The sequence below is a fragment of the Salmo salar genome, chromosome ssa17, assembly GCF_905237065.1.
Source record: "Salmo salar chromosome ssa17, Ssal_v3.1, whole genome shotgun sequence".
Taxonomy (NCBI): domain Eukaryota; kingdom Metazoa; phylum Chordata; class Actinopteri; order Salmoniformes; family Salmonidae; genus Salmo; species Salmo salar.
Window position 1 is genome coordinate 18,063,708 of NC_059458.1, and position 25,504 is coordinate 18,089,211.

Genomic DNA, 25,504 nt, shown 5'->3' on the forward strand with positions numbered 1-25,504 from the left:
TTCCATTAGTTACCGCAGCCACAAAGTCAAAATGGGCTTTTCGTAAAAGTTCATGAGAACCAAAATCTGCTTTTTGGTCTTAATTTACGGTTAGGCATAAGGTTTGGTTAGTAGTGTGGTTAGCGTTAGGTTAAAAACACATTTTAAGAAGATACATTTTCGAAATAGGCGGGGATTATGACTTTGGTAACTAGTGACGAACCAGTTTGGCGCTAGCTAGCGCGTGGCGTGCCACAGCACAATTCCGACTCGAGGTCAGTGATTGGCTGGCTGTCTTGTAACCTAGCCTAGTACCATGTGCGTGCAACCAAGTTACACAACAGGAAATAAAGTAACCGTTTTGAAGAGCGGAGGTAGCAGACTTTGTCGCATCTCACGCGTGGAAGTTGGCCAAGCCTTTGAATAGTGTCAGCAGGGAAATATGGAACCGGTAAAAAAAGATGCGAAGACGAATCCATCGGCAAAAGCTAATATTTTCTCCCAGGTATTCTTCTGGTAAGTCAACAACCTTCGCCGCCGGGTTATTGAAATAAAGCTGAGCTAGGCTCTACAGGTAGTCGTTATAGTGTTTACTGAAAGTGGTACTTTTAGGCTATTCGAAACGTATTCGGTTAATTTTAGTTTGAGGGGTTAAACGATTTGCTGTGTAATTAAATTAGGTATAACGTCATAATGTACACTTATAACTCAAATCACTAGTATGGTTTATCACAAAGTGCGTTTTACCCATGTAATTCGATGGTTTTCCCCACCGTGAAATCACAATTTCCGGTTGATTCATTCAGTCTTGGATTAAGGATGACGCCAAGTAAAATTCCAGTAATTTATGAATCAAGAATATTGTTTGCGCAAACTAGGCTGTTAATCGCCATCTCATTTGTTTCGGATACACTCAGATGTAAACCCCTGCGAGAAGAGAAAGGATGGATGCCTCGTTTTGACTTGAATGAGACAAACTGTGCTTTATATTTACATTAAAGACGTACTCCAGCAATTTTTTGACATTTCCTGTTGAAAAACAAGACCCCACCTCCACGTATAAATACAGTAATATACAAATGGGTAAAACAAATGTTTTGAGCAAAATCGTTTTTTCCGAGTGCAAATGAGCTGAAAAGGTGGCTGGAGTAGGTCTCTAAAACAACATTTGCTGTTTGCTAAGGCATTTGCTGACAATTTGTACATTTTACATGCACAGTGCACACAGTTGGGTACTCAAGCATTTACAGTAAATGCTTTTTACAAAGACATGCTACCAGTAGGCCTATGTCACAAATAGAGTGATTGTCTACTGCAGTGGGGGCTTGGAGAGGTAGTGGGAGATGAAGAATAAACAACTTTTTTTATTTTTATAAACTCAGTCAGGCTTTCAACTTACTCTTGAAAGTTGTAATAGTATAATGCACAAGGTGTAATTTTGAAATTGGGTAGTGCATCATCAGTTCCTCGTGTCTTTGCAGACCTTAGAGCTATTTATAACTTGTCAGAAATGTCCAGGTGATGTTCACCAATTATGAAAGTAGTCATCGGGGAAAACATTGATAGCTACATATCGGGATATTATTTTTGATGATGTATCGTTTTGACTATCCCAATATTTTTGTGCTAGTTTGCTGTACCAAATCCCCAGTATTTGTCCTTCATAGCTTGTTTTCCATCTTTTAATAGGGAGCCAATTCATTTCAGCACTTTTATTTCTATGATGGATCAAAACCTGTTTTCTCATAGCTGTCTTGTCCCTCTGCAGCAGACATGTGAAGAGCAATATGTTTGGAACATCGAATCGCAATAAAATCACAGTATAGAATCACAATACATATCATATTGGAACCTAAGTATTGGGATAATATCGTGAGGTCCTTGGTAATTCCTAGCTCTAGATGAAAGGGGGGGCATGGGTGAAAAAGTTTAGGAAGCACTGGTCTACTGCAGGGTTTCCCAAACTTGGTCCTGGGGCCTCCCTGAGTGCATGTTTTTTCTTTCTTTTTTTTCACTAGCACTACAGTGATTCAAATAACTAACTCATCATCAAGATTTGATTATTTGAATCAGATGTGTAGTGCTAGGGGAAAAAACAAAACGTGCACCCAGGGGGGGCCCCAGGACCGAGTTTGGGAACCCCTGGTCTAGTGCATGCATTGCCCTGCTCATCCTGAATGTAACACTACATGTATTAAACACTTCATCTCTACCTCTTCTCTTTTTCGTTAGCTGGCTAAATCCTTTGTTCCGCATTGGATACAAACGGAGGCTAGAGGAAGATGACATGTACAAAGTGCTTCCGGAGGATGGATCTGAGAGACTGGGAGAGGAACTACAGAGGTATGGCAAACCTATAATTCTGAACTAAGTCAGAAGTAGCCTGTTGAATTGTGGTTAATTAAGGCCAAATGGAACGTAAAGCGGAATGGCCTTCGAACCAGTTGCTTATCGCCCACCTGAGGATGTTTATACTCCCACTACTATACACCAAGCATATCATGAAAGCCATATTCTGTTGGCTGTTTACCCTTTGATAAATAGATGGAAAGGAGTTGCTGCATTTAACATGTCATTGTTAATATTTTACAGGCTGCCTGTCCTGCCTGCTTTCAAGGATGGTTATGAAATGGCTCAATAAAAGGAAGCATGTAAATGAAGAAATATGAGAAAATAAACAAATGTTTCAGCATTTCACCAAGACGTTGTCTAGATTCACCTATCCAACCTGGCCCCAGGGCAATTTGTTGGATTTGGAATGTACATTTGTATCCCTCCATTTAGTATGATATGTTACCTTACAAATGGAATAACGGTCGTACCACATCATACAAATTGGATGACTGAATGTATCAAGCATCTTTGAGGATGTATAGTATTATACGTCTTGCTCTGAGGCCAGGCTTCTTGTTGCGTCATTAGCATTTGTGGCTAACGTTAGCGGCTAAAGCAGCAGGTTAGGAGTATTAACTTAAATTCTCCATACCTGTAAAGTAGAGTTTAGGGGAACGGTTAGCTAAAATGCTACAGTTGTCCCTGACGCGACTAAAACATGCAACCTTTGAGTTGCTGGACGAACCCGTTCTCCCCGACCAACCACCCAACTTTTGTTTCTGTCTTAAGTAACCGGACCATTATTCCATACGCAACGTAGCATATCATACTAAATGGATGTACACAAATTTAAATAAAATATCCTAAGTCTGTTAAATGTTGTCAAGCTGACCGATCTGTTGTCTTTGTCCAAACGGGGGTGTCAAACATTGGAGGGGTCCAATCTGGCCCGCAGGTGGTTTGAATAATAAAAACTCCATGTTTTTGCAGGGAAAACGACCTCGATATATTTTAAAATGACAAATCAATGTAGTTACTTCAGAACTATTTAAAGGTGTTCCATGTGTGATCTATATCACTAATTTAAATGTAAAGAAATGGCTGTACCAATCCTAGATTGTGCAATTGTATCACCACATGATGCAATGCAGAATTGAACATCCAGGTACTTATAGGGATTCCTTGCGTCGTCGGTCCTCGCCTCCTTCTCAAAACTCATTGGAGAGGATGTGAGAAATCAAGTCATTTCAATTGAGATTCTCCCATAGTAAAAGGAAAGCCGTCTTTCCACAGGCACTGGGACCATGAGGTGCAGAAGGCTGCTAAAGATCTCAGGCCTCCCAAACTCACCAAAGTCCTCATCAAGTGCTACTGGAAACCCTACGCAGTGCTGGGGATCTTTACTCTTATTGAGGTATGTAGAAAAAAAACATGACTGTGGAATACTTACCGGTACCCTGCCCTGCTAGGGAATTTCAATGATATCTTAGCCATATGTTTATATATCAAGCTGTGGATTCACCTCATATTCTCTGTTATATTCTCTACCTCTTCTCTTGTTCCCCCAATAGGAGGTGATTAAGGTGATCCAGCCAGTGTTCTTGGGAAAGTTGATCCAGTACTTTGAGAAGTACGATCCTGATAATATGGACGCACTATATGAGGCCTTTGGCTACGCTGCTGGTGTCTGTCTGTCCACCCTGATCCTGGCCATCACGCATCACCTCTACTTCTTCCACGTCCAGAGGAGCGGCATGAAGATGCGAGTAGCCATGTGTCACATGATCTACAAGAAGGTCTTTATAAGAGACACATGCCTACACACCTTTTTTTTCTTTCTCAAGGTCGTTTCTGAACTTCAACTCGGCTGACTAAAGGATGAGTCTCTCTCTCACACACTCTCACACACGTCAAACTCATTCCACAGAGGGCAGAGTATCTGCGGGTTTTCGCTCCACTCTTGTACTTGATGAATTAAGGTCACAAATTGGAAAGGAACTCCCCTCACCTAGGGCAGTATTTCCCAACCCTCTCCTCAGGGACCAACATACGTTTCACATTTTTGTTGTAGTCCTAAACTTGCACACCTGATTCAATTAGTCAAGGGGTTGATGATTGATAGAGTAATTTAATCAGGTGTGCCAGTTTAGGACTACAACAAAAATGTGAAGCGACTAGTGGTCCCTGAGGAGAGGGCTGGGAAACCCTGCTCTAGGGTATGTCTGCCTTTCCAAACTGACGTGTAGGTATTTTCTTTTGTATTGTGACAGTGACAAATCACTTGGTGTTATTTATTGAGTTTGCAATAATTAACTTGGTAATGTCTGTGTCACCCCAGGCCCTGTGTCTCAGCAGTGCAGCGATGGGAAAAACAACCACAGGCCAAATAGTGAACCTGCTATCCAACGATGTCAACAAGTTTGATGAGGTATGAACCTTTTGTAATATATATATTTTTCTAATCACTTTGCATATTGCTGACTTGGTCTAATAGCAACAGTAGAAAAAAGCTGTTGAAAATTAACCTGTACTTTTGATCGACTGTGCAGACACAGACCCAATCCAATATCAGCTCTGTTACTTCAACCCTGGAAGTTTGCATAAGTCGCACAAGGTTGACTGAGTTGTTACTTTGACTGGCACCATGCAGGTTAACACTTGAGTTTAATTTTGATCAGTGTGCCGACACCTGGGGTGAAAACGTAACCTATTTTGGCATCTAAAGGGATCTGTTTCTTGGTGACAGACTGAGGTATAGTACTGTGCATTCTGATAAAGGTCAGTCACAGGCTTCTCCAGGCACCTGGCAGACAAATTAACATTTGCATTGTTACTCCAGTGTTTTCCAATCCTGGTCCCCCAGTACCCCCAACAGAACACATTTTTATTGTAACCCTGGACAGGTACACCTGATTCAACATGTCAACTAATCATCAAGCCCTCAATGAGTTGAATGAGGCGTGTTTGTCGAAGGCTACAACGAAACGGTGTACTGTTGGGGCTACTCAAGGACCACGGTTGGGAAAACACTGCCCTACTCCACACTACTGTTTTGATGCATGTTGTGGTCAATGATTCAAAGTCAAGGAAAGATGCTGCTACAGTTTACTGTTTAGAACATGGCTGACTGGAACGTACACAGTCCGATTCAGTGACTGTAGCATCAAACTACGTTGTAGATGTAACACAGAGGTCTAGAACTCATGGCCACTGCAGGCCCGTAAGTCACTGGTGGCCTGCGGGTGGGAATTTGAGACAACTGATGTACAATAATCTTCCAAAATCCTGTTGTCACTGTCACCCTATGAGTTCCAACACATGATTCTCCCCCTCGCTTGGTTACAGGTGACTATTTTCCTGCACTTCCTGTGGGTGGGGCCTCTCCAGGCGGCGGCCGTCCTGGGGCTGCTGTGGGTGGAGATTGGCCCATCATGCCTCGCAGGCATGGCTGTCCTCGTCATCCTCATGCCAACGCAGACCATGTTCGGAAGGCTCTTCTCTAAGTTCAGGTAAAACACAATGTAGATCGGAGTTTGAGCTTAATATTTTTCAAAACAAGCAGCATTGAGTGCCTTCCTCCTTTTCTTGCCCAATATGAAACCCAATGAACATACCAATGGCTTTGTAAACTGATCTTTGGCCTGCTTTTAGTGTGGCCCCTATGAGGACGTAACCCTAGCGTGGCCCCTATGAGGACGTAACCCTAGCGTGGCCCCTATGAGGACGTAACCCTAGCGTGGCCCCTATGAGGACGTAACCCTAGCGTGGCCCCTATGAGGACGTAACCCTAGCGTGGCCCCTATGAGGACGTAACCCTAGCGTGGCCCCTATGAGGGCACAATTGGCTGTCTTGTCAATAAATCAGGTTTGTCTAAGAAATATATAGTGGTCTTTCTTTTTTACCTAATGCAGGGATTGTCAACTAGATTCAGCTGTGCGAATATTTTTTTATGTATTTATTTGTTATAATTTTTATTTTATTTTTTTAAAGAATTATAAATATTTTTTTCTTATATTTTTTTTTTCTTGAGCAGATAGTCAGGGGGCTTGAACACGATTACAAATCATTTGTAGACTGCAAATTGACCGCAATAAGCCCAAACAGATATATTATTTGACTAAATCATAGTCATTTCAAACCTTATTTGCATATGATAGCTGCACGTGCTCCAGCAGGTATATCTCACTGGTCACCCCCAAAGCAAATTCCTCCTTTGGCCGCCTCTCCTTCCAGTTCTCTGCTGCCATTGACTGGAACGAACTACATAAATCTCTGAAGCTGGAGACTCTTACCTCCCTCACTAGCTTTAAGCACCAGCTGTCAGAGCAGCTCACAGATCACTGCACCTGTACATAGCCCATCTGTAAATAGCCCAAACAACTACCTCTTCCCCTACTGTATTTATTTATTTTGCTCCTTTGCACCCCAGTATTTCTACTTTGCACGCTCCTTGCAAATATTTCCAAAAATAAAATCATTTGGAGCTGGTGTTTTTACAGTCTTATGTTCAACAATAAAAATATTGCTCAGAAGTGTCCTTTCCTTGCAGGAGTAAAACAGCTGCCTTGACTGACAATAGGATACGCACCATGAATGAAGTGGTGTCTGGAATCAGGATCATCAAAATGTATGCCTGGGAGAAGCCCTTCTCAGCACTGGTCAATGATGTCAGAAGGTAAAAAAAAAAAGTATAACATTGAAGATTTTGAACTGATCCCACTGCACAGAACAAAGTCAATATTGAGAGAGTGTTAAATTTGTAGATATTGTTACTGTAATAATGCTTACTTAACAAGCGCTATTGTCCAAAGCCCATTACAGATTGCGAAATGTGTTATTTCAAAAATTCTGCCATCACCCATGATTCAATTCAGCTGGTTATCCTGTTAGGATTGCTGACGCGAGTGACGGTCCCATGATGTGTTTTAACCAAATACCTTCCTCTTATTTTTCTGTGATGAGGAATCGACACCAACAATAGCTTCTTGTGATGTTGTAACGATGTTTAAGGAAATTGTCAAACACACTAACTACATTCATGTCAGTCTCCTGAGGGTTTGTCCAGACATTTTAGATAAGCTTATCTAGTACTTTGTGCCAAAGTAACACTGACACAAATGTATAAGTTATACAAACAATTGTAAATGAGAACTTGTTCTCAACTTGCCTACCTGGTTAAATAAAGGTGAAATAAATAAAAACATACAGTTGTCAGTCAAATCGACTGAAATCCTAGCGATTAACCCTTTTCATTAGTCTTGGGTGGTATACTGGGGTATTTTGAAATACCCACGGTATGATTTTCAATACTGTCACTATATACTCAGGGGCCAATTTATTAGGTACACCCATCTAGCCACCTTTTCCTCTAGAATGGTCTAACAAGATTCAAAAGGCACTCGCACATCTGAGCAATCTTGTTGCAGGTGCATGGCAACAGTTGAAACAGGATGAATGAAAAAAGGAAACCGCACACTGCTCTTGATAGTATCACTGATATTTAATAAGCTTACGTATCGGCCTAACGGCCTTCGTCAGAGCTTTTGTGAATTTTCAGAAAACAGCACCTCTATGTAGACCTAGCCCCACCCACATCCGTTCCACGTATGGAAAGGGGTTGGAGGCAAAGGAAAAATAAATAAGTGCTACCAAACATAACAATATGCATTTCACAAATATTACAAAAGTGTATAGACAAGACGTACCGAACACGTCCATAAAATCACAACGAGGACATAGCAAGTTTTCATTAATCATTGGGTACATCATACGAAAAAACAAAGTAATCTTAAATAGGAACATATTTTAAATTCACAACATAACATACATAGGCATTTCATCATTAAGTCCAAATGGTAGCTATAAATGTAGAGGATGCGCACAGTGCAACAATATGATGAAGTGTGAATATTTCTGCCACCCACACACAGGAAAACGGTTTCAAATTAACGATATCATCACGTGCACCACCACCCATGTTATTTACATTATTAAATGTCCATGTGGGCTCTGCTATGTCGGTAAAACCTCCCGCTCTCTCAAACAGATAATTAGTGAACATAAAAGTTCAATCAGGAGAAACGACAGGGATTATCCAGTCGCAGTACATTTTAATGACCTGAAGCATGACATTTCAACCTTTAGATTTTGTGGCATAGAGAAAGTCAAGATATCAGACAGGGGAGGTGATATTAATAATACTCTGAGCAAAAGAGAATGTTTTTGGATTTTCACCCTCCAGACATTATTTCCTAAAGGACTTAATGATGAAATGCCTATGTATGTTATGTTGTGAATTTAAAATATGTTCCTATTTAAGATTACTTAGTTTTTTCGTATGATGTACCCAATGATTAATGAAAACTTGCTATGTCCTCGTTGTGATTTTATGGACGTGTTCGGTACGTCTTGTCTATACACTTTTGTAATATTTGTGAAATGCATATTGTTATGTTTGGTAGCACTTATTTATTTTTCCTTTGCCTCCAACCCCTTTCCATACGTGGAACGGATGTGGGTGGGGCTAGGTCTACATAGAGGTGCTGTTTTCTGAAAATTCACAAAAGCTCTGACGAAGGCCGTTAGGCCGATACGTAAGCTTATTAAATATCAGTGATACTATCAAGAGCAGTGTGCGGTTTCCTTTTTTCATTCATCCTCTAGAATGGTCTGAATTCTTCAGAGATTAGAAACTTTGCTCAATTAGTATCAATGGACCTAACGTGAGCCAGGATAACATTCCCCCACACCATTACACCACCGCCACCAGCCTGTACCGGTGACACCAGGCAGGATGGGGCCATGGACTCATGCTGCTTATGCCAAATCCTGACTCTACCGTTGGACCAGGCAATGTTTTTCCACTCAATAATCCAGCGTTGGTGATGGCATGCCCATTGGAGCCGCGTCTTCTTGTTTTTAGCTGATAGGAGTGGAACCCCGGTGTGGTCAACTGTTGCAAGGACCGAGGAGTTGTGTGTTCTGAGATGCCGTTTTCCACACCACTGTTCTTTGCCTGTTTGTGGCCACCTGTTATCTTGCCTGATTCTTGCCATTCTCCTTCGAGCTCATCAACGAGCTGTTTTCGCTCACAGGACTACCACTGACTGGATGTTTTTTGTTTGTCACACCATTCTCTGTAACCTTAGTCACTGCCGTTGCTGAGATACTGGAATCGGCCCACCTGGCACCGACGATCATACCATGCTTAGTCTCTTTGGTCACTCGCTTTGCCCATTCTAAAGTTCAGTGGAACAGTAACAGGATGTCTGTCTGCCAGCCATGTGAATTACTGTCGGGGTGGTGTACCTAATAAACTGGACACTCTCCAACTCAGGGCTCCAGTTATGTATTTGGTTTGCTAAGTGGCTAGCCTGCAAGATCAAGCTTCTTGGTGGGTGTCTGTCCTTGCAATTTGTTTATGTTGACTTGTGCTTGTTTGCAATTAGCAAGCGTCCGCTATGGGAATACGCTAGTCATTTGTAAGCTTTTATTTTTTACTGTTTGAAAAGAAATGGTGCCCCCTTGTGTGCATTGCCAGGAACCCCATACCCCGGTATGATACAGAAGCGGTATGAAAATCTGGATAACACCAAACCCTACTTCTCATAACCACCACTGTTGCCTGGTGTGGTATTGCTAGTGGGCCTCAGACACACAACCACCATGTACACTGAGTGTACAAAACATTAAGGACACCTGCTCTTTCCATGACAGACTGACCAGGTGAAAGCTATGATCCCTTATTGATGTCACTTGTTATATCCACTTCAATCAGTGTAGATGAATGGGAGGAGACGGCTTAAAGAAGTATTCTTGAGACATGGATTGTGTATGCATGCCATTCAGAGGGAGAACGGGCAAGACCAAAGATTTAAGTGCCTTTGAACGAGGGTATGGTAGTAGGTGCTAACGCTGCTGAGTTTCACGCTGAACCGTTTCCGGTGTGTATCAAGAATGGTCCACCACCCAATGAATTGAGGCTCCGCTGAGGGCAACAGTGGGGTGCAACTCAATATTAAGAAGGTGACCTTAATGTTTTGGACACTCGGCGTATACTACGATGTCCTAAAATGGACAATGGATCACAGAGCTGGCATAAAGCCACTGGCATGTTAACAAGTGTCGACAAGCTCTGTCACAGCTTCTCCACCTCAGAGCTGTGACATGGACCTGCTACTACTATCCAGTCATAAGGCTGTCTAAATCTGTCACCTGCCTGTTAGTATAAGGAAAACAAGGTGCCCATGGTTCTTCCCAGTGATTAAAAATACTCAATCTGAGCAATTTATAAAGAGCTACATAAGGATTCCTCGTGCAGTGGTTCATAATGTGACTGAGTGAATCTGTGGTGCACATCGGCCCTGTTTTGAATTCTGGATAGCAACAACCTCTCCTCATGCAACAGGACAAGCCCTGCTCCTCTCCTTTTGAATATCCACACGTGTTTACACATACTCGCAGGGCTAAGATAAGTGGGCAGATAAACCAACAGTCATCAAAGCCATGTTATCAGTGTGTCGTCTTCCTGGTTTTCATGTCAATCATGTAGCATCCTCATGCATATTTATATGCAGACTTGTTTCTCTGTGGTGTTACATTTGTTGAAATGCTTCCTGGGTTTGTTTTTGTTATGCTGTTACGGAACACCTCTCTCTCATTCTTCCCTCAGGAAAGAGATCTCCAAGATCATGTCGAGCTCCTACCTGCGAGGTCTCAACATGGCCTCCTTCTTTGCGGCCAGTAAGATCATAGTCTTCATCACCTTCACCGTCTACGTCCTCCTGGGGAACACCATCTCAGCCAGCCGGGTGTTTGTGGCCGTGTCTTTGTACAGTGCCGTCCGCCTCACCGTCACCCTCTTCTTCCCCTCGGCCATAGAGAAGCTGTCTGAGACGCGCATCAGCGTCCGCAGGATCAAGGTATAAAATACATGTGAGCTTCTGAGACTGCAACCATTTTAAGGAGTTTCAGTATTTGTTTGTGGTATCATATGGTAAAGTTACTGGGAAGCACACAGCATCTGTAGTATTCCAAGGTAGAGATGCTACGACGCATTGTCCCTCGTTAAAAAGAAACCGTGTGAAATGAAGATGTAAAAGCAGCTAAGGCATCACATTCTTTCTTGGGTGGTTTTAATCCAGCAAGTTGTTCTGGTTATTGTGCATTACTGTATGCATTATCTCTGACGAATGTAAGTATTACCTCTGTGTGAACCATACAATACCAGAGCTCTCCTGAGGTTGTGCAAGGCTCGTCTTCTTCACGTGTTGGCTTCTGACAGTGCAGGTGTCGTCTCTGCGCTGGGTTCATTTTTAGTTAATTTTAGATGTGCTGTGCTGACAGTTTCCTGGATGCCAATGTGAAACACAAGGCCTGGCTATGGCTGACCCCCTAAGATTCATTATGTAATCCTGTCACATTATCATGCTTTATGATCAGTGACTGTAAAATCATCATGGGACTTATCTGAGCCACAGCCAGGCTTTTCATTACTGTATGCCATCTGATTGTTCAAAGCCAGGGACGTAACAGGCATCATTGCTATCAAGATCTTCAAGTTAAATGTGTCATCTGGATCCAACACGATTGTAAACAAAGCCTGGGCTCCGTCTCGACGCGGTGCTTTTGTTAACATGATGAGACATGGCTGTATATCACTGGTTCTCTCTTGTTTCCACTCTCAGACTTTTCTCCTGTTGGATGAGATTGTGAAAAGCAAACATGGATTCCTCCAGGAGGAGAAGCAAGAGCCCAATGTGGACATCCAGGACCTGATTTGCTACTGGGACACGGTGAATGTTCAACCACTGCCATTCAGACTCCTAAATACAGCTACAGTGCTGTTTACTGCTATCTCACACACACCTTTATTACAGCTTGATGCTACTTGTTGTGTGTGTATACAGTGAGCTCATAGTATTGGGACAGAGGCAATTTTGTCTCTACTCCAGCACTTTGAGCTCACTGTATACACACTCCACATTTTAAATATTACTATGAGGTTAAGGTGCAGACTCTCAGCTTTAACTTGACGGTATTTTCATCCATATCAGGTGAACCGTTTAGAAATTGCAGCACCTTTTTGTACATAGTCTTCCCATTTTAGGGGACCAAAAGCATTTCTAAACAAATTCACTTGTGTATTAAAGTAGTCAACAGTTTAGTATTTGGTCCCATATTCCTAGCACACACTGATTACATCAAGCTTGGGACTCTACAAACGTGTTGGATGCATTTGCTGTTTGTTTAGGTTGTTTCAGATTATTTTGTGCCCAATAGAAATGAATGTTAAATGTCACTTATTGTAAATAAGAATATAATGCTTTTAAACACTTCTACATTCATGTGGCTGCTACCATGATTATGGCTAGTCCTGAATGATTTGTGAATAATGATGAGTGAGAAAGTTAGATCATACCCCCAAGACATGCTAACCTCTCGCTGTATTACAACTCTTATAATAAAGTCTAACCTGAAATGTCCCCTCTCTCACTCTGTACAGAGTCAGGACGCCCCGTCTCTCCAGAACCTGTCACTCACAGTAAAGTCAGAGCAGCTTGTCGCTGTCATTGGACCTGTGGGGGCTGGAAAGGTCAGAGGTCATGTTTCTTGGTGTGCCAGCCTATTACATCACTGTGTGAGGACAGCAAGGCAACTAGAAATATTATTTTTCTACCGTGTGAATCAGAAACGGTATTGCAGGATTTGTAAACATTGAGGTTTTCTCCTCTGACTGTGACATAGTGCCTTTGTGTACACTGAGTTTACAAAACATTATGAATACCTGCTCTTTCCATGAGACTTACCAGGTCAATGCTATGATACCTTATTGATGTCACTTGTTAAATCCAATTTAATCAGTGTAGATGAAGGTGAGGGGACAGGTTAAATAAGGATTGTTAAGCCTTGAGACATGGTGCCATTGAGGGTGAATGGGCAAGACAAAATATTTAAGTGCCTTTGAATGGGGTATGGTAGTTGGTGCCAGGCGACTGGTTTGAGTGTGTCAAGAACTGCAACGCTGTAGGGTGTTTCACGCTCAAGAGTTTTCCTGTGTATCAAGAATGGTCCACCACCCAAAGAACATTTAGCCAACTTGACACAACTGTGGGAAGCACTGGAGTCCACATGGGCCAGTATCTCTAACGCTTTCGACACCTTGTAGAGTCCATTCCCCTGATGATTTGAGGCTATTCTGAGGGCAATATTGAGTAGTTCCTAATGTTTTGTACACTCAGGGTATGTTCTTATCAAGCTCACCTGTTCCCCCTTCAAATTTCCCACAGTCCTCTCTGCTCAGCGCCATCCTGGGGGAGTTGCCTCACGACAAAGGGGTGTTGAAGGTCAAAGGTCAGCTGACCTACGCCTCCCAGCAGCCCTGGGTGTTCCCTGGAACCATCCGCAGCAACATCCTGTTTGGCAAAGAGCTCCATCCTCAAAAGTATGAGAAGGTCCTGAGAGCCTGCGCCCTCAAGAGGGTAAGACACACTGAATGGAGCTCTCATGGTATTTAACGCTGGGAGATTTCTAAATGCAAGGATTGAAGCTCCATTGAGACCGTCGGGTCTCTTGAACTTTGACTGCAAAGAGAACCAACACCTTGGTTTCTAGGTGGTACGCCTTCCATCAGAGCTGTCAACACTCGTACATGAACACATACACACTCTGTCCCCTCTGCCCTATTGAACACAATGTGAGACTAGATTCACGCTCTCACAACCACATCCCATGAAACAGACATCTGCTCTACAAACACACTTCCTCTTTGATCAGAGGACTGGACTTTCAGCCACACATTCACTTGCCATGGAGAACACTTCAAACACACAGTGATCTGTAGTGAGTGTCACTTCCCCAGCCGTGCACTCTGTAACATTAACACTGTCCTCTTTCACTGTGTACAAACTGCATTCCCTCTGTGTGTGGAAGATCATGTCCTGCACATAGTCATTATGGCCCTCCTGTTGGAGGGATTGTGATGGTTGTGGGTCCTATTAACCCCTGTCGTCTCTGTTGTGCCTTCTGTGTTCAGGATATGGAGCTGCTGCCAGACGGGGACCTGACAGTGATAGGGGACAGAGGAGCCACCCTCAGTGGGGGACAGAAAGCTAGAGTGAACCTGGCCCGGTAAGACCACAGCTCCACTTCATACCAGAGTAGAAATGAGTTGAGGTACATTCTATAGATGAATATCTTCCAGTTCTGAAAGCCTTGTTGTGTCTCAGGGCTGTGTACCAGGATGCTGATATCTACCTGCTGGACGACCCTCTAAGTGCTGTGGATGCTGAGGTCGGGAGACACCTGTTTGAACAGTGAGTGAACCTTAGTTTCAGCTAAACAGTTTTTAAAAATATATCTTTTTTTATACACAACTGAATAGTGACGCAATACACTGCTAGAACTTTGCTCTCAGTACACCGTCTCAACATGACTGTAAAAGAGCAAAACGATAAACACAAACCGACTTGGCACACACTGGTTGTTTCCACGTCATTTCAATGTAATGACGTTGAACCAATGTGGAATAGATGTTGAATTGACATCTGTGCCCAGCGCATCCATTTTGCAGCAGCATAATCCTCACTCTCCTTGTCCTTATAAGGGGTCACGGGGATTGCCACAGGGTAGCTCACCAAGTCTAAACAAGATGTGCTACTGTAACATTGGCTAAGCAAGGACATTACCTCATTGATTATGAGCAAAGCATAGAGCAATGTATTCCTCTTACTGAAGCATGTAAAGCAGTGAATGAACTACTGACATACTGAAGCATAAACTGGAATATGTACAGTACTTCCACTATTGTTCTGGGGTGTTATGAAGCGTTCTGTTCCTGCTCCTGTCTCCCAGTCCTTTGTTGGTGGCTGGTGATTTATCTGGCAGGGTAGCGGAAAGCCTGGAGCGCTCTATTCCAACCTCCCTGAGGTCTCCATCAAAGCAGCCCTAGCCTCTGATCACAGTGAGGGTAGGAAGGCAGGAAAAGGAGTGGTGCTGCTGCCACTGTCAGGCACACAATGGCCAACAGAGCCCTACTCTACCTCTTCCTGTCACATGACATGGTCCCCTGGAAAGTGTTCATAATGGAACCAGCAGGGCAGTGATGAGCAGTGGGCAGCACGTTTACTGTGCAGGGCTCACATGTATGAAAAGCTATAACGGTTAGAACAGGTTTCAATAGCATTGTAAGTGTAAATCTGTGTTTTTGGTGTGGATGCGGTCACAGACCTGCCAACATTCACACATTTTTACCTACCAACTATGCAATTCTGTCCATGTACGAGATATGAGTTAAAAGTATCCAGAAATGAATATGGCCTGAATTGATTTGAATAAATACATCCACTGAGTAAATCATCCCGATTCTCGAGCTGCAACACACAGACCTGTATGGAGTTTGTGTCAACAGATATGGCGATTTAATACATCATTATTGGACGTTGCTACGCGTCTGCCCCTCCTCCTGTTTGATGTGATGCTGAGTTTGCCGACTTGTCAGCTGTACGTAAACACATGGACAAATCCCTTTTTGACCCCGTGTGTTGTGGAAAGGTAAACACTAATGGTTTCAAGCTAACGTTAGAGAACATAAGATGGACATTCAGTGGGCTCTGAAGTGCCAGCAGTTCATTTGCTAGTGAAAGAAATGAAATGGAAATACGAAAAGTAACTGGTCGCATTTATGCGACTGTGATATGCATTTAATACTGCGTCCCATTAGTTGTATTTTCCACGTAACATTACGAGGATCACGCAACCTGATAGACTGTAATTATCAAAAGTCAATATAAACATCTTGGCTTTAAATGGAGTCGGGAGTTTAGAAGACTGCGCGATAAAGAACGAGTGAGTGTCTAGTATTCGCTAACGAGGAAATGCTTCTAAAATGCCTTTGCACTAGATTTGAGATTTGATCAATTTAGAAAATCTGAAATGATATACGTGCTGCAAAGAAATCCAATAGGCACCTTTACCTAGGCTGACACAGCGGACTCTTCTAGAGAACAGAGTTCAGGTTCCCTTTGTGGTAGCCTACTTAAGCATTGTGTAGCCAGTTTGATCTGTGTAGATGCAATCATATTTTTAATTTTTTCAAAATTATTTTGCCTTTATTGTTGTTTAGGAACCATGTCTAAAAAGCCAATACTTGTGAGCTGGCCCTAGTGATTGGCCCTGTTTGAGAGGTGACAATCTCCAATTTGCCGGCGCCATCTGGTACTCTAAAAAGTTGGACAGGGTTGACAGGTCTGCTGTCATCTCAGACTGATCCTCTGTCTCCATGTCTATTTCCATGTGTGTCTAGGTGTATCTGTGGTATTCTGAAGAATAAGCCCCGCATCCTGGTCACCCACCAGTTACAGTACCTCCAAGCAGCCAATCAGATCCTCGTCCTCAAGGAGGTGTGTTCAACATTCCACACACACTTTAAGACTACATAGGAGCACATGCACTACCCTGTGCTCAAGTTAATGCAGGACCTGCACTGAAAGTGGGGGTGGTTGTGTTACCATGGGTTACACTGTAAACAGTTGGTGTAAACAGTTGGTGTGAACACGCGTATAAATGCAGACAGACTTATACATTACATACAAACTCCAGATGTTTGGTGGGGTGTGACTTTCGTGTGTCTGTTTCAGGGTCACATGGTGGCAAGGGGGACGTACAGCGAACTCCAGCGCTCTGGGGTCGACTTCACCTCCCTCCTGAAGAGGGAAGAAGAGGGGCCACAAGCCCCAGGGGTGGAGACTGAAAGCCGCTCGCCATGCAGCCGCACCCTCTCGCAGAATTCAGTGGTCTCCCACACCTCCTCCATGCGCTCTGTTAAAGATGGAACTGAACAGCTTCCGGTGGGTCCCGCCCACTTCCGGTCCAGTCCTTAGATACAGTCACTAGGAGCATTTTCACTCTGCCCCTGATATTTGGTAGCAAAGCAGTGAGTGAAGGAAAAAGTTACCTGTGCTTGCTCTTTTTGTCCACAAGGCAGTGCGTACAAACTTTTAGTAGAAGTTTGCCAGACAGCATAGTCCGTCATATCTCAGACAGCACTGACCCGATTTTGACGACACTTGGGTGAATGATGTCTTGCCATAGAAATCCGGCATTTACACAATTACACTTATTTGGCCCAAGGGGGGGGGGGGCACTGCATCATTCGTGGGGGACAGTGTTTACTGTTGCCTTGTAATTTTAGTAGAAGCTATGCAAACCACAGCAAAGTACATGTTGTACTTTCCTTTTAAAAAAAAAAAAGTGAATTTGTATCTTATTGACATGCTCAGATTCCCCAACACAGGGGTTGTGTAAGTTCTCAACTTCCCTCGTGCTTGAACCTACACAGAGTGACTCACTTGACATGATATCTGTGCACCGTAATGTTATTTTATTTGCAGTGGCTTTAATGAATAACCCCCAATAAAGCATATGGTGTTTGTGTGTAACTGCAGGCAGAGCCTGTCCAGACAGTAGTCGAGGAGAGCCGCTCGGAGGGGACCATCGGCGTCGGCCTCTATGTCAAGTACCTGAAGGCAGGCGCCAACATCCTGGTGTTGATAGGAGTTGCATTACTCCAGTTCCTAGCTCAGGTAATGACATCATAACCTCAGTACAACTACATGGTCAAAAACAGCACTAGTAGTGTGGAAGAAACTCAATCTGACGACGACTTCGTTAAATGATATAGGTCTAGTCACATACTTATGTTTTGTGTGCAGGCAGCATATATTCTGCAGGACTGGTGGTTGGCATATTGGTAAGACATTTTTAATTTCACTGTTCATTTCCAGTCATGCAACTGTCATGATACCCTTTTAACATGCTGTGTTGGGACTGGCTCTCTGCTTTAGCTCTGTCTCCTCTGTGATTGACAGGGCAGGAGAGCAGGAGAAGCTCAACGTTAACGGCACTGTGACCATCCAAAATGGTGTCAATGTCACTGAACAGCTGAACCTGGATTTCTACCTCGGCATTTACGCAGGTGAGACAGTGGAAACCCTACTCGGGGAGTTGTGTTGCTACTCCTAGAATAGTGTCATGAAGGCTTTTTCTTCCTCCATAACCGTTTTGTGTCTGTCTGTGTTACAAAATGGAAAATCTGTGTTTTCAGGTTTGACTGGAGCAACTCTCATCTTTGGCTTTGCCAGGAGCCTGGTGATGTTCAATGTGCTGGTGAAAGCTGCTCAGTCTCTGCACAACCGCATGTTCAACTCTATCCTCCGGACACCTGTACGCTTCTTTGACATTAACCCAATTGGTGAGCCATAAGCCAATGCTCAAACTGGAACACATAGGGAAAGCGATTTTTCTGTTGCCACAGTTTCTGTGATGAGAGATGCTACATTGTTTGCTTAAGGTCAAACATTAATATCTGTAAACAAAGAAAGAAAAGTCTTTAAATTCCTGGTCTTGTCTTCTGTTGTGTCCCAGGAAGAGTCCTCAACCGCTTCTCTAAGGACATCGGCCAACTGGACGCGGCCTTACCTTGGACCTTTGTGGACTTCATTCAGGTGAGCCACGACACATTTTGGCCAGTCATCTTTACAAGGTATTTACTATTCGATCACCAGTTAACCTGTTCCCTCTCCTCTGGTTATGTCTTTGGGATGTTTTCCTGAGTAGATATTCCTGCAGATCATCGGTGTGGTCGCTGTAGCGGCCTCCGTCATCCCCTGGATCCTCATCCCATTGGCTCCTCTTATCATCGTCTTCCTGTTCCTGAGACGCTACTTCCTGCAGACGTCACGAGATGTCAAGCGCCTGGAATCCACCAGTGAGTGCCAGTGGCCTTTTTTTGCTCAATAGTCTGCGTGCACATGGACAGTAATCCGTAACGGTGTGTCTCTCTGCAGCTCGGAGTCCAGTCTTTTCCCACCTGTCCTCGTCCCTCCAAGGTCTGTGGACGATTCGAGCCTTCAGAGCCGAGGAGCGATTCCAAAATACCTTTGACGCTTATCAGGATCTGCACTCAGGTGGTTGTCCTTTCAATGCTGCCTTACTTCCGTTTTGTTTGTCTCAAAGTACATTGATGGAGAATGATATTTAATAACATGTTTACATTGTACCCAGTCTCCGCTCTGTACAGTGTGTTCTATAGGAATATAACTGAATCAGTGTCCCTCAGAATCCTGGTTCCTGTTCCTGGTCACCTCTCGCTGGTTCGCCGTCCGCCTGGATGGCATGTGTGCCGTCTTCGTCACCATCACCGCCTTCGGCTGCCTTCTGCTCCGAGACCGTAAGGGACAACGGCACACAGAGCCAACACAATTACAGAGTACACTTGGGCTGAAGGAGGTTATGAAAACTGCAGCTTGTTGCCAGACCAGACCTAGAATAACAATGATTGATTGAGCATTGGGTCTAACCAGTGTCCTGTTTGTTTCTCCTCCGGGCCGTGTTAGAGGTGGAGGCTGGATCTGTAGGCCTGGCGTTGTCCTACGCTGTGACTCTCATGGGGATGTTCCAGTGGGGGGTACGGCAGAGTGCTGAGGTGGAGAACATGGTGAGACAACCAGATATGTAGAGGAACACCTGTATTTACAATCAACCCCTTCTTCAGAGATGCTACATGCTTTACAAACCCACCAGACAACTTAGTCTGGAAATATGTTGATTGAGATGTGTAACCCAGTTCTCAGAACTATTAGTGGTCACTCTGACACTGTCTATTTGGCCTTTCATCTTCTTCATGCTGGTTTTCATGCCAGGATGCAATGTTCGTCCATAACATCTTTCAAGAATCCAGCCTGAGGGTTTTCTGAAGCTTCTTAATGCAGTTCTCTATAGTGCTTTTAGTTTCAAGTTTAAATGTACTTCACAAGTACATTGAAATGCCTTTTCTTGCCAGCTCTAAACCTAACAATGCAGTAATCAATGTAGTATTAAAAATAACAACACAAAATCACATGAGAAATAGAAATAAGAAAAACATGTGAAGTCAGTAAGCTATAATTGGGGTCAGTCAGTTCCAGTACCATATTTACAATGTGCAGGGGGTGGGGTAACTAGGCATCAGGATGTATGATAAACAGAGTAGCAGCAGCTAATATGTGTGTGCAAATGAAATGAGTGAGTGTGTAGAGTCCTGTCAGTGCGCATAGAGACAAAATTAAATACAAGGGTCAACTCTGATAGTTTGTGTAGCTATTTAGCAGTCTTGTGGCTTGGGGATAGAAGCTGTTCAGGAGCCTGTTGGTGTCAGACTTGATGCGCTGGTACCACTTACCGTGCGGAAGAGGACAGTCTGTCTTGGGTGGCTGGAATTTGGGCCTGCCTTCCTGGATGGCAGTGAGCTCACCCCCAATTATGTACTGGGCTGCTTAGAGAAGCCATGCTAGGACAAAAGCCAGGCCTGTTTGACTGACATGGTTTATTCACCGTCCTCAGATGACATCAGTGGAGAGGGTGGTGGAGTACACAGAGCTGGAGAGTGAAGCACCCTGGGAAACCCAGAAGCGTCCTCCTCCTGAGTGGCCGAGCCAAGGCCTCATCACCTTTGACCGGGTCAGCTTCTCCTACAGCTCAGACGGACCGGTGGTCCTGAAGGACATGAAGGCCATGTTCAGGCCCAAAGAGAAGGTTGGCATCGTGGGCAGGACGGGTGCGGGGAAAAGCTCCCTGGTATCGGCTCTCTTCCGCCTGGCAGAGCCAGAGGGCAGGATCTACATTGACGGAGTTCTGACCTCCGAGATCGGCCTTCATGACCTGCGCCAGAAGATGTCCATCATACCTCAGGTAGCTACTGTTGGTGGGTCTTCTGTGGCTGCTCTGTCCCTTAGTCCTTCTGAATGTAGTAAAGGCTCCTAGTTCAGATATGGCTCTGTTAGAGCTTATTACATTTTTCTGTTTGTGGCCCCTCTGTTCTGCAGGACCCTGTGCTTTTCACCGGCACCATGAGGAAGAACCTGGACCCTTTCAGCCAGCACACAGACGAGGACCTGTGGAACGCTCTCCAAGAGGTACTGCTCCTCAGACTCCTATTGATACAGTAACAGGATATACTCTCACGCATTGACATACAGGTTGTGGAAACTTACTTACTCCAGTAACTGTTTCCTCTCCAGGTCCAGCTGAAGTCTGTGGTGGAGGAGCTGCCCAATAAGATGGAGACGGTTCTGGCTGAGTCGGGCTCCAACTTCAGTGTGGGTCAGAGGCAGCTGGTCTGTCTGGCCCGAGCCGTCCTGAGGAAGAACCGCATCCTCATCATCGACGAGGCCACGGCCAACGTGGACCCCAGGTACAGAGCTGCCTCTCCCATACACATGTGTTGCCATGGAGGACCTCCTGTCTGTCCTTTAGAGCTGAGCAGCAGAGGCAGCTGATATGCTTTAATGCTGCATTCATAACCAAGTGGGAAGGTGGTATTTACCACTTATGACTGGGAAAATCCACTTGAAGGCCCTTCCAACTAGTAATTACTAGTGGGGAAACTCGTCTATCATCCCTGAGTTCTGACTTTTCTCACATGCTGACCTCAACTACTAAGGAAATTCTCGATAACATTTGACTGTTAAATGAAACAGTAAAACCGTACAAAAAAAAAAGCTATTTACTAATATGGTTTTCGAACACTTATTTGTTCACAGGCATGATAGCTGTAATTTTAGTTTGATGCAGCCTGTTGTCAATTAGCCACTCGTCTTTTCTCAATTAGTTGAAAGCATCCAACTGGTAATTACCACCTTCCCACTTGGTTATGAATGCAACATAAGACTGGGAGGCATCTAGTAGTAGAGGAAAGTGTGAGTGTGTTTCTTCCTCCCAGCTGAGTGTGTCCTCCCTGTCTGTGTCCTGGCTCTGTAGAACAGACGAGTTGATCCAGAAGACGATACGAGACAAATTCAGGGAGTGTACCGTGCTCACCATCGCCCACCGCCTCAACACCATCATAGACAGCGACCGTATTCTGGTGAGCTCTCCAGTTACACAATGATCACCCAACTGGGTATCTGTCTACTCTAGAGTATGAGTTTTTTATATTTATATATATATATACACACACTATTAAAATGTTTTTGTTTTTGAAAGAAATCTATTTTGTCCTTTTTAAAATAACATCATTGATCAGAAGTACAGTGTTGACATTGCTAATATTGTAAATTACTATTGTAGCTGGAAACGGCAGATTTTTATTGGAATATTTACAGGGGCCCATTATCAGCAACCATCACTCATGTGTTCGCTAATCCAAGTTTATCATTTTAAAAGCCTAATTGTTCATTAGAAAACCCTTTTGCAATTGTTAGGACAGCTGAAAACTGCAATAAAACTGACCTTCTTTAGACTAGCTGAGTATCTGGAGCATCAGCATTTGTGGGTTCGATTACAGGGTTAAAATAGCCAGAAACAAATAACTTTCTTCTGAAACTTGTCAGTCTATTCTTGTTCTGAGAAAGGAAGGCTATTCCATGTGAGAAATTGCAGAGAAACTGAAGATCTCATACAACGCTGTGTATTACTCCCGTCACAGAATAGCGCAAACTGGCTTAAACCAGAATAGTGGGATGCCCCGGTGCACAACTGAGCAAGAGGACAAGTACATTAGTGTCTAGTTTGAGAAACAGATGCGTCACAAGTCCTCAACTGGCAGCTTCATTAAATAGTACCTGCAAAACACCAGTCTCAACGTGAAGAGGCAACTCCAGGATGCTGGCCTTCTAGGCAGAGATGCAAAGAAAAAGCCATATCTCAGACTGGCCAATAAAAAGAAAAGATTAAGATGTTTCTCAAACTAGATACTCTAATGTACTTATCCTCTTGCTCAATTGTGCACCGGGGCCTCCCACTTTCTATTCTGGTTAGATCCAGTTTGCACTGAGGTCTTCAGTTTCTTGGCAATTTCTCACATGGAATAGCCTTCATTTCTCAGAACAAGAATAGACTGACAAGTTTCAGAAGAAAGTACTTTGTTTCTGGCTATTTTAAGCCTGTAATCGAACCCACAAATACTGATGCTCCAGATACTCAACTAGTCTAAAGAAGGTCAGTTTTATTGCTTCTTCAAAATCAGCACAACAGTTTGTGTTAACATAATTGCAAAAGGGTTTTCTAATGATAAGTGTCTTTTTTTTTTTAAATGATAAACTTGGAATAGCTAACACGTGCCATTGGAACACAGGAGTGATGTTTGCTGATAATGGGCCTCTGTACGCCTATATAGATATTCCATAAAATCTGCCGTTTCCAGCTACAGTAGTCATTTACAACATTAAATGTCTACACTGTATTTCTGATTCATTTGATATTTTAATGGACCAAAAAAATTTGCTTTTCTTTCAAGAACATTTCAACGTGTGTCCAAGGGCTTGTCAGGTCCTTTTTGTATCCTAATGATAGACCATAGATGACTTACTATAACTTCATTCTGTTCCCAGGTTCTAGACGCGGGTCAGATCCACGCATACGACGAGCCCTACACCCTACTTCAGAACCCTGATGGTATCTTCTTCAAGATGGTCCAGCAGACAGGCAGGCAGGAGGCTGTTGCCCTCCTGCAGTCAGCTAAACAGGTAAGTAGCATACTGACTCAACAGAGTATGTTCACTTTACTCTCCCACTCTGTTCTCTGGTAGTGAAATAGCTTACTGTTCAAAGTGACATGCTACCACACAGATGTGTGGGAGTTGTGTTCTTGTGCGTCCACATACCTCTGACTTTTCGGGTTGGTGTACACTAACACCGGTTGTCTCGTCTTGATTCAGGCATACAACAGCCGGAGTCGTCCCAGTACGACCAACGGAGGGGTCGGAGTGGACGGCAACTTGGTCATCTTTGAGACGGCCCTGTAACAGCCTGGAGGAGGCTTTGACTATTGTTTAAGCCTGGAGTACTGCTCCTCAGAGTTGGCTGGTACTGAAGTCCCATGGTATTCTCCAGTCTACAGAGATCAACAGTGCCTTATCACCCTGCAAAAACTCCATTTGGACAGGAAGCTGCGAAGAGGTGGAACGGTTTGGTCCAGTGTGCCATAGGCTGAGTTGAGTCAAATCCACTTATGCAGTTGTAGGGATTTTTCCCCAAGCTAAGAAAGTTGGGATGGGGAAACACTAAATGTTAACTGTCCCTTATTTATTTTAGTTTATTTATCAAACGAACATGCAGTAACCAATCGATTTTAAAGGAATAACCATTGATACCCATGACAATTGATTGTGACTTGACTGATAAATATCTTTGCCAGACTTGTGTACATAATTTACAAGGGCCAAAATTTGAGGACTCTTTCCTTAGATTCATTTACATGGCCTATTGTCTGGTTGAAAGTATAAACTACGTAATGTAGTTTTAGTGCCTTCATTTTTTTTGCAGCAGTTTTTAGATTAGTCATCTTTGTATAATTCATATTTATTAAATGTGGTAATGTGTATTCAATGTAAAAACGTAAGTTATTTAGCCATACCAAATAATCATTTCTGATTAAGCTGCCGTGGCGTTTACCTTGAATACAGTCTACACGAACATTGCCTTTCAATTTCATTTGCGCTATAGCGAGGAACTTCCGCCATACAGATTGAGTAAAGCCCCAGATCAACATTTATAAATGTGGTTTTCCTTATTAGATGTTGTCGAGGGCAGAAACAAAGGTGATTGTAAGTTCAGGAATAGGGGTTGGGGTAAGGTTAGAAAACAAACCACACTGAGATTTGACCTTCTGGTCCCTGTACCTATTTCATGGTGCCATCAGGGGGAGGCCACCACACTGGTTGTTTCACATATTTAAAGCTGTTCAGTCCATGAGTCATGTAGAAAGGCACATGCCGGATTGGAACTGGCAACCTAGCCTGTCACAACCCGTGTTTAACGCCCTCCATCCACCTCCAACCTGCCTCCCTAAAAGGCTGTTCTTTATTTGGCTCTCACCTCTTGCAAGCTCTGCCCATTTGAGCTTTCGTCCTCCGAACAAGATCTGATAAGGAAAACTGCTGCATTTACAAAGGCAGCCCAATTTGAATATTTTTTTTTCAGGTCTGAAAAAGATCTGTTAGTTCAAAAGACCAATTATGCATTTAAATTCTTGATAAACCTGTGTATATTTGGTTTATCTGGAAATGTTAATGTCTATAAAGGGGGATAATGAAATATTGTGGAAAGAGGCTTACAAAACTATCCTAGGAAAATATGGTGTAAAATTGTCCCTTTTTCTTTAGTCAATGCTGATAGTTGCTTTTCTTTGAGTCAATACCATGTTTGCGTGGAAGA

The 25,504-nt window shown here is 43.5% G+C and overlaps 1 protein-coding gene across 1 annotated transcript; it reads left to right on the forward strand.

The window, feature by feature from the left end:
• The first annotated feature begins 229 nt into the window (after positions 1–229).
• On the forward strand, positions 230–24,676 carry LOC106575314 (ATP-binding cassette sub-family C member 4). The gene is made up of 30 exons (XM_014151776.2): positions 230–495; positions 2,212–2,322; positions 3,607–3,727; positions 3,885–4,109; positions 4,652–4,741; positions 5,659–5,822; positions 6,864–6,989; positions 10,986–11,235; positions 12,001–12,108; positions 12,819–12,908; positions 13,603–13,794; positions 14,349–14,443; positions 14,542–14,628; positions 16,617–16,713; positions 16,951–17,160; positions 17,758–17,895; positions 18,025–18,062; positions 18,181–18,287; positions 18,417–18,563; positions 18,737–18,816; positions 18,929–19,079; positions 19,159–19,278; positions 19,431–19,541; positions 19,708–19,808; positions 20,693–21,040; positions 21,175–21,264; positions 21,370–21,542; positions 22,109–22,214; positions 23,680–23,814; positions 24,007–24,676. The coding sequence occupies exons 1-30, from the start codon at positions 422–424 to the stop codon at positions 24,091–24,093; spliced, it is 3,972 nt and encodes a 1,323-aa protein (XP_014007251.2). The 5' UTR covers positions 230–421; the 3' UTR covers positions 24,094–24,676.
• The last annotated feature ends 828 nt before the right edge of the window (positions 24,677–25,504 follow it).

Bases quoted from the DNA above. Each gene is read 5' to 3' on its own strand.
- LOC106575314 (XM_014151776.2), top strand. From the start codon at position 422: ATGGAACCGGTAAAAAAAGATGCGAAGACGAATCCATCGGCAAAAGCT. The intron at 17,161-17,757 runs GTGGGTCCCGCC...GTGTAACTGCAG, and splicing joins ATGGAACTGAACAGCTTCCG to GCAGAGCCTGTCCAGACAGT. The intron at 21,265-21,369 runs GTACTGCTCCTC...TTTCCTCTCCAG, and splicing joins TGTGGAACGCTCTCCAAGAG to GTCCAGCTGAAGTCTGTGGT.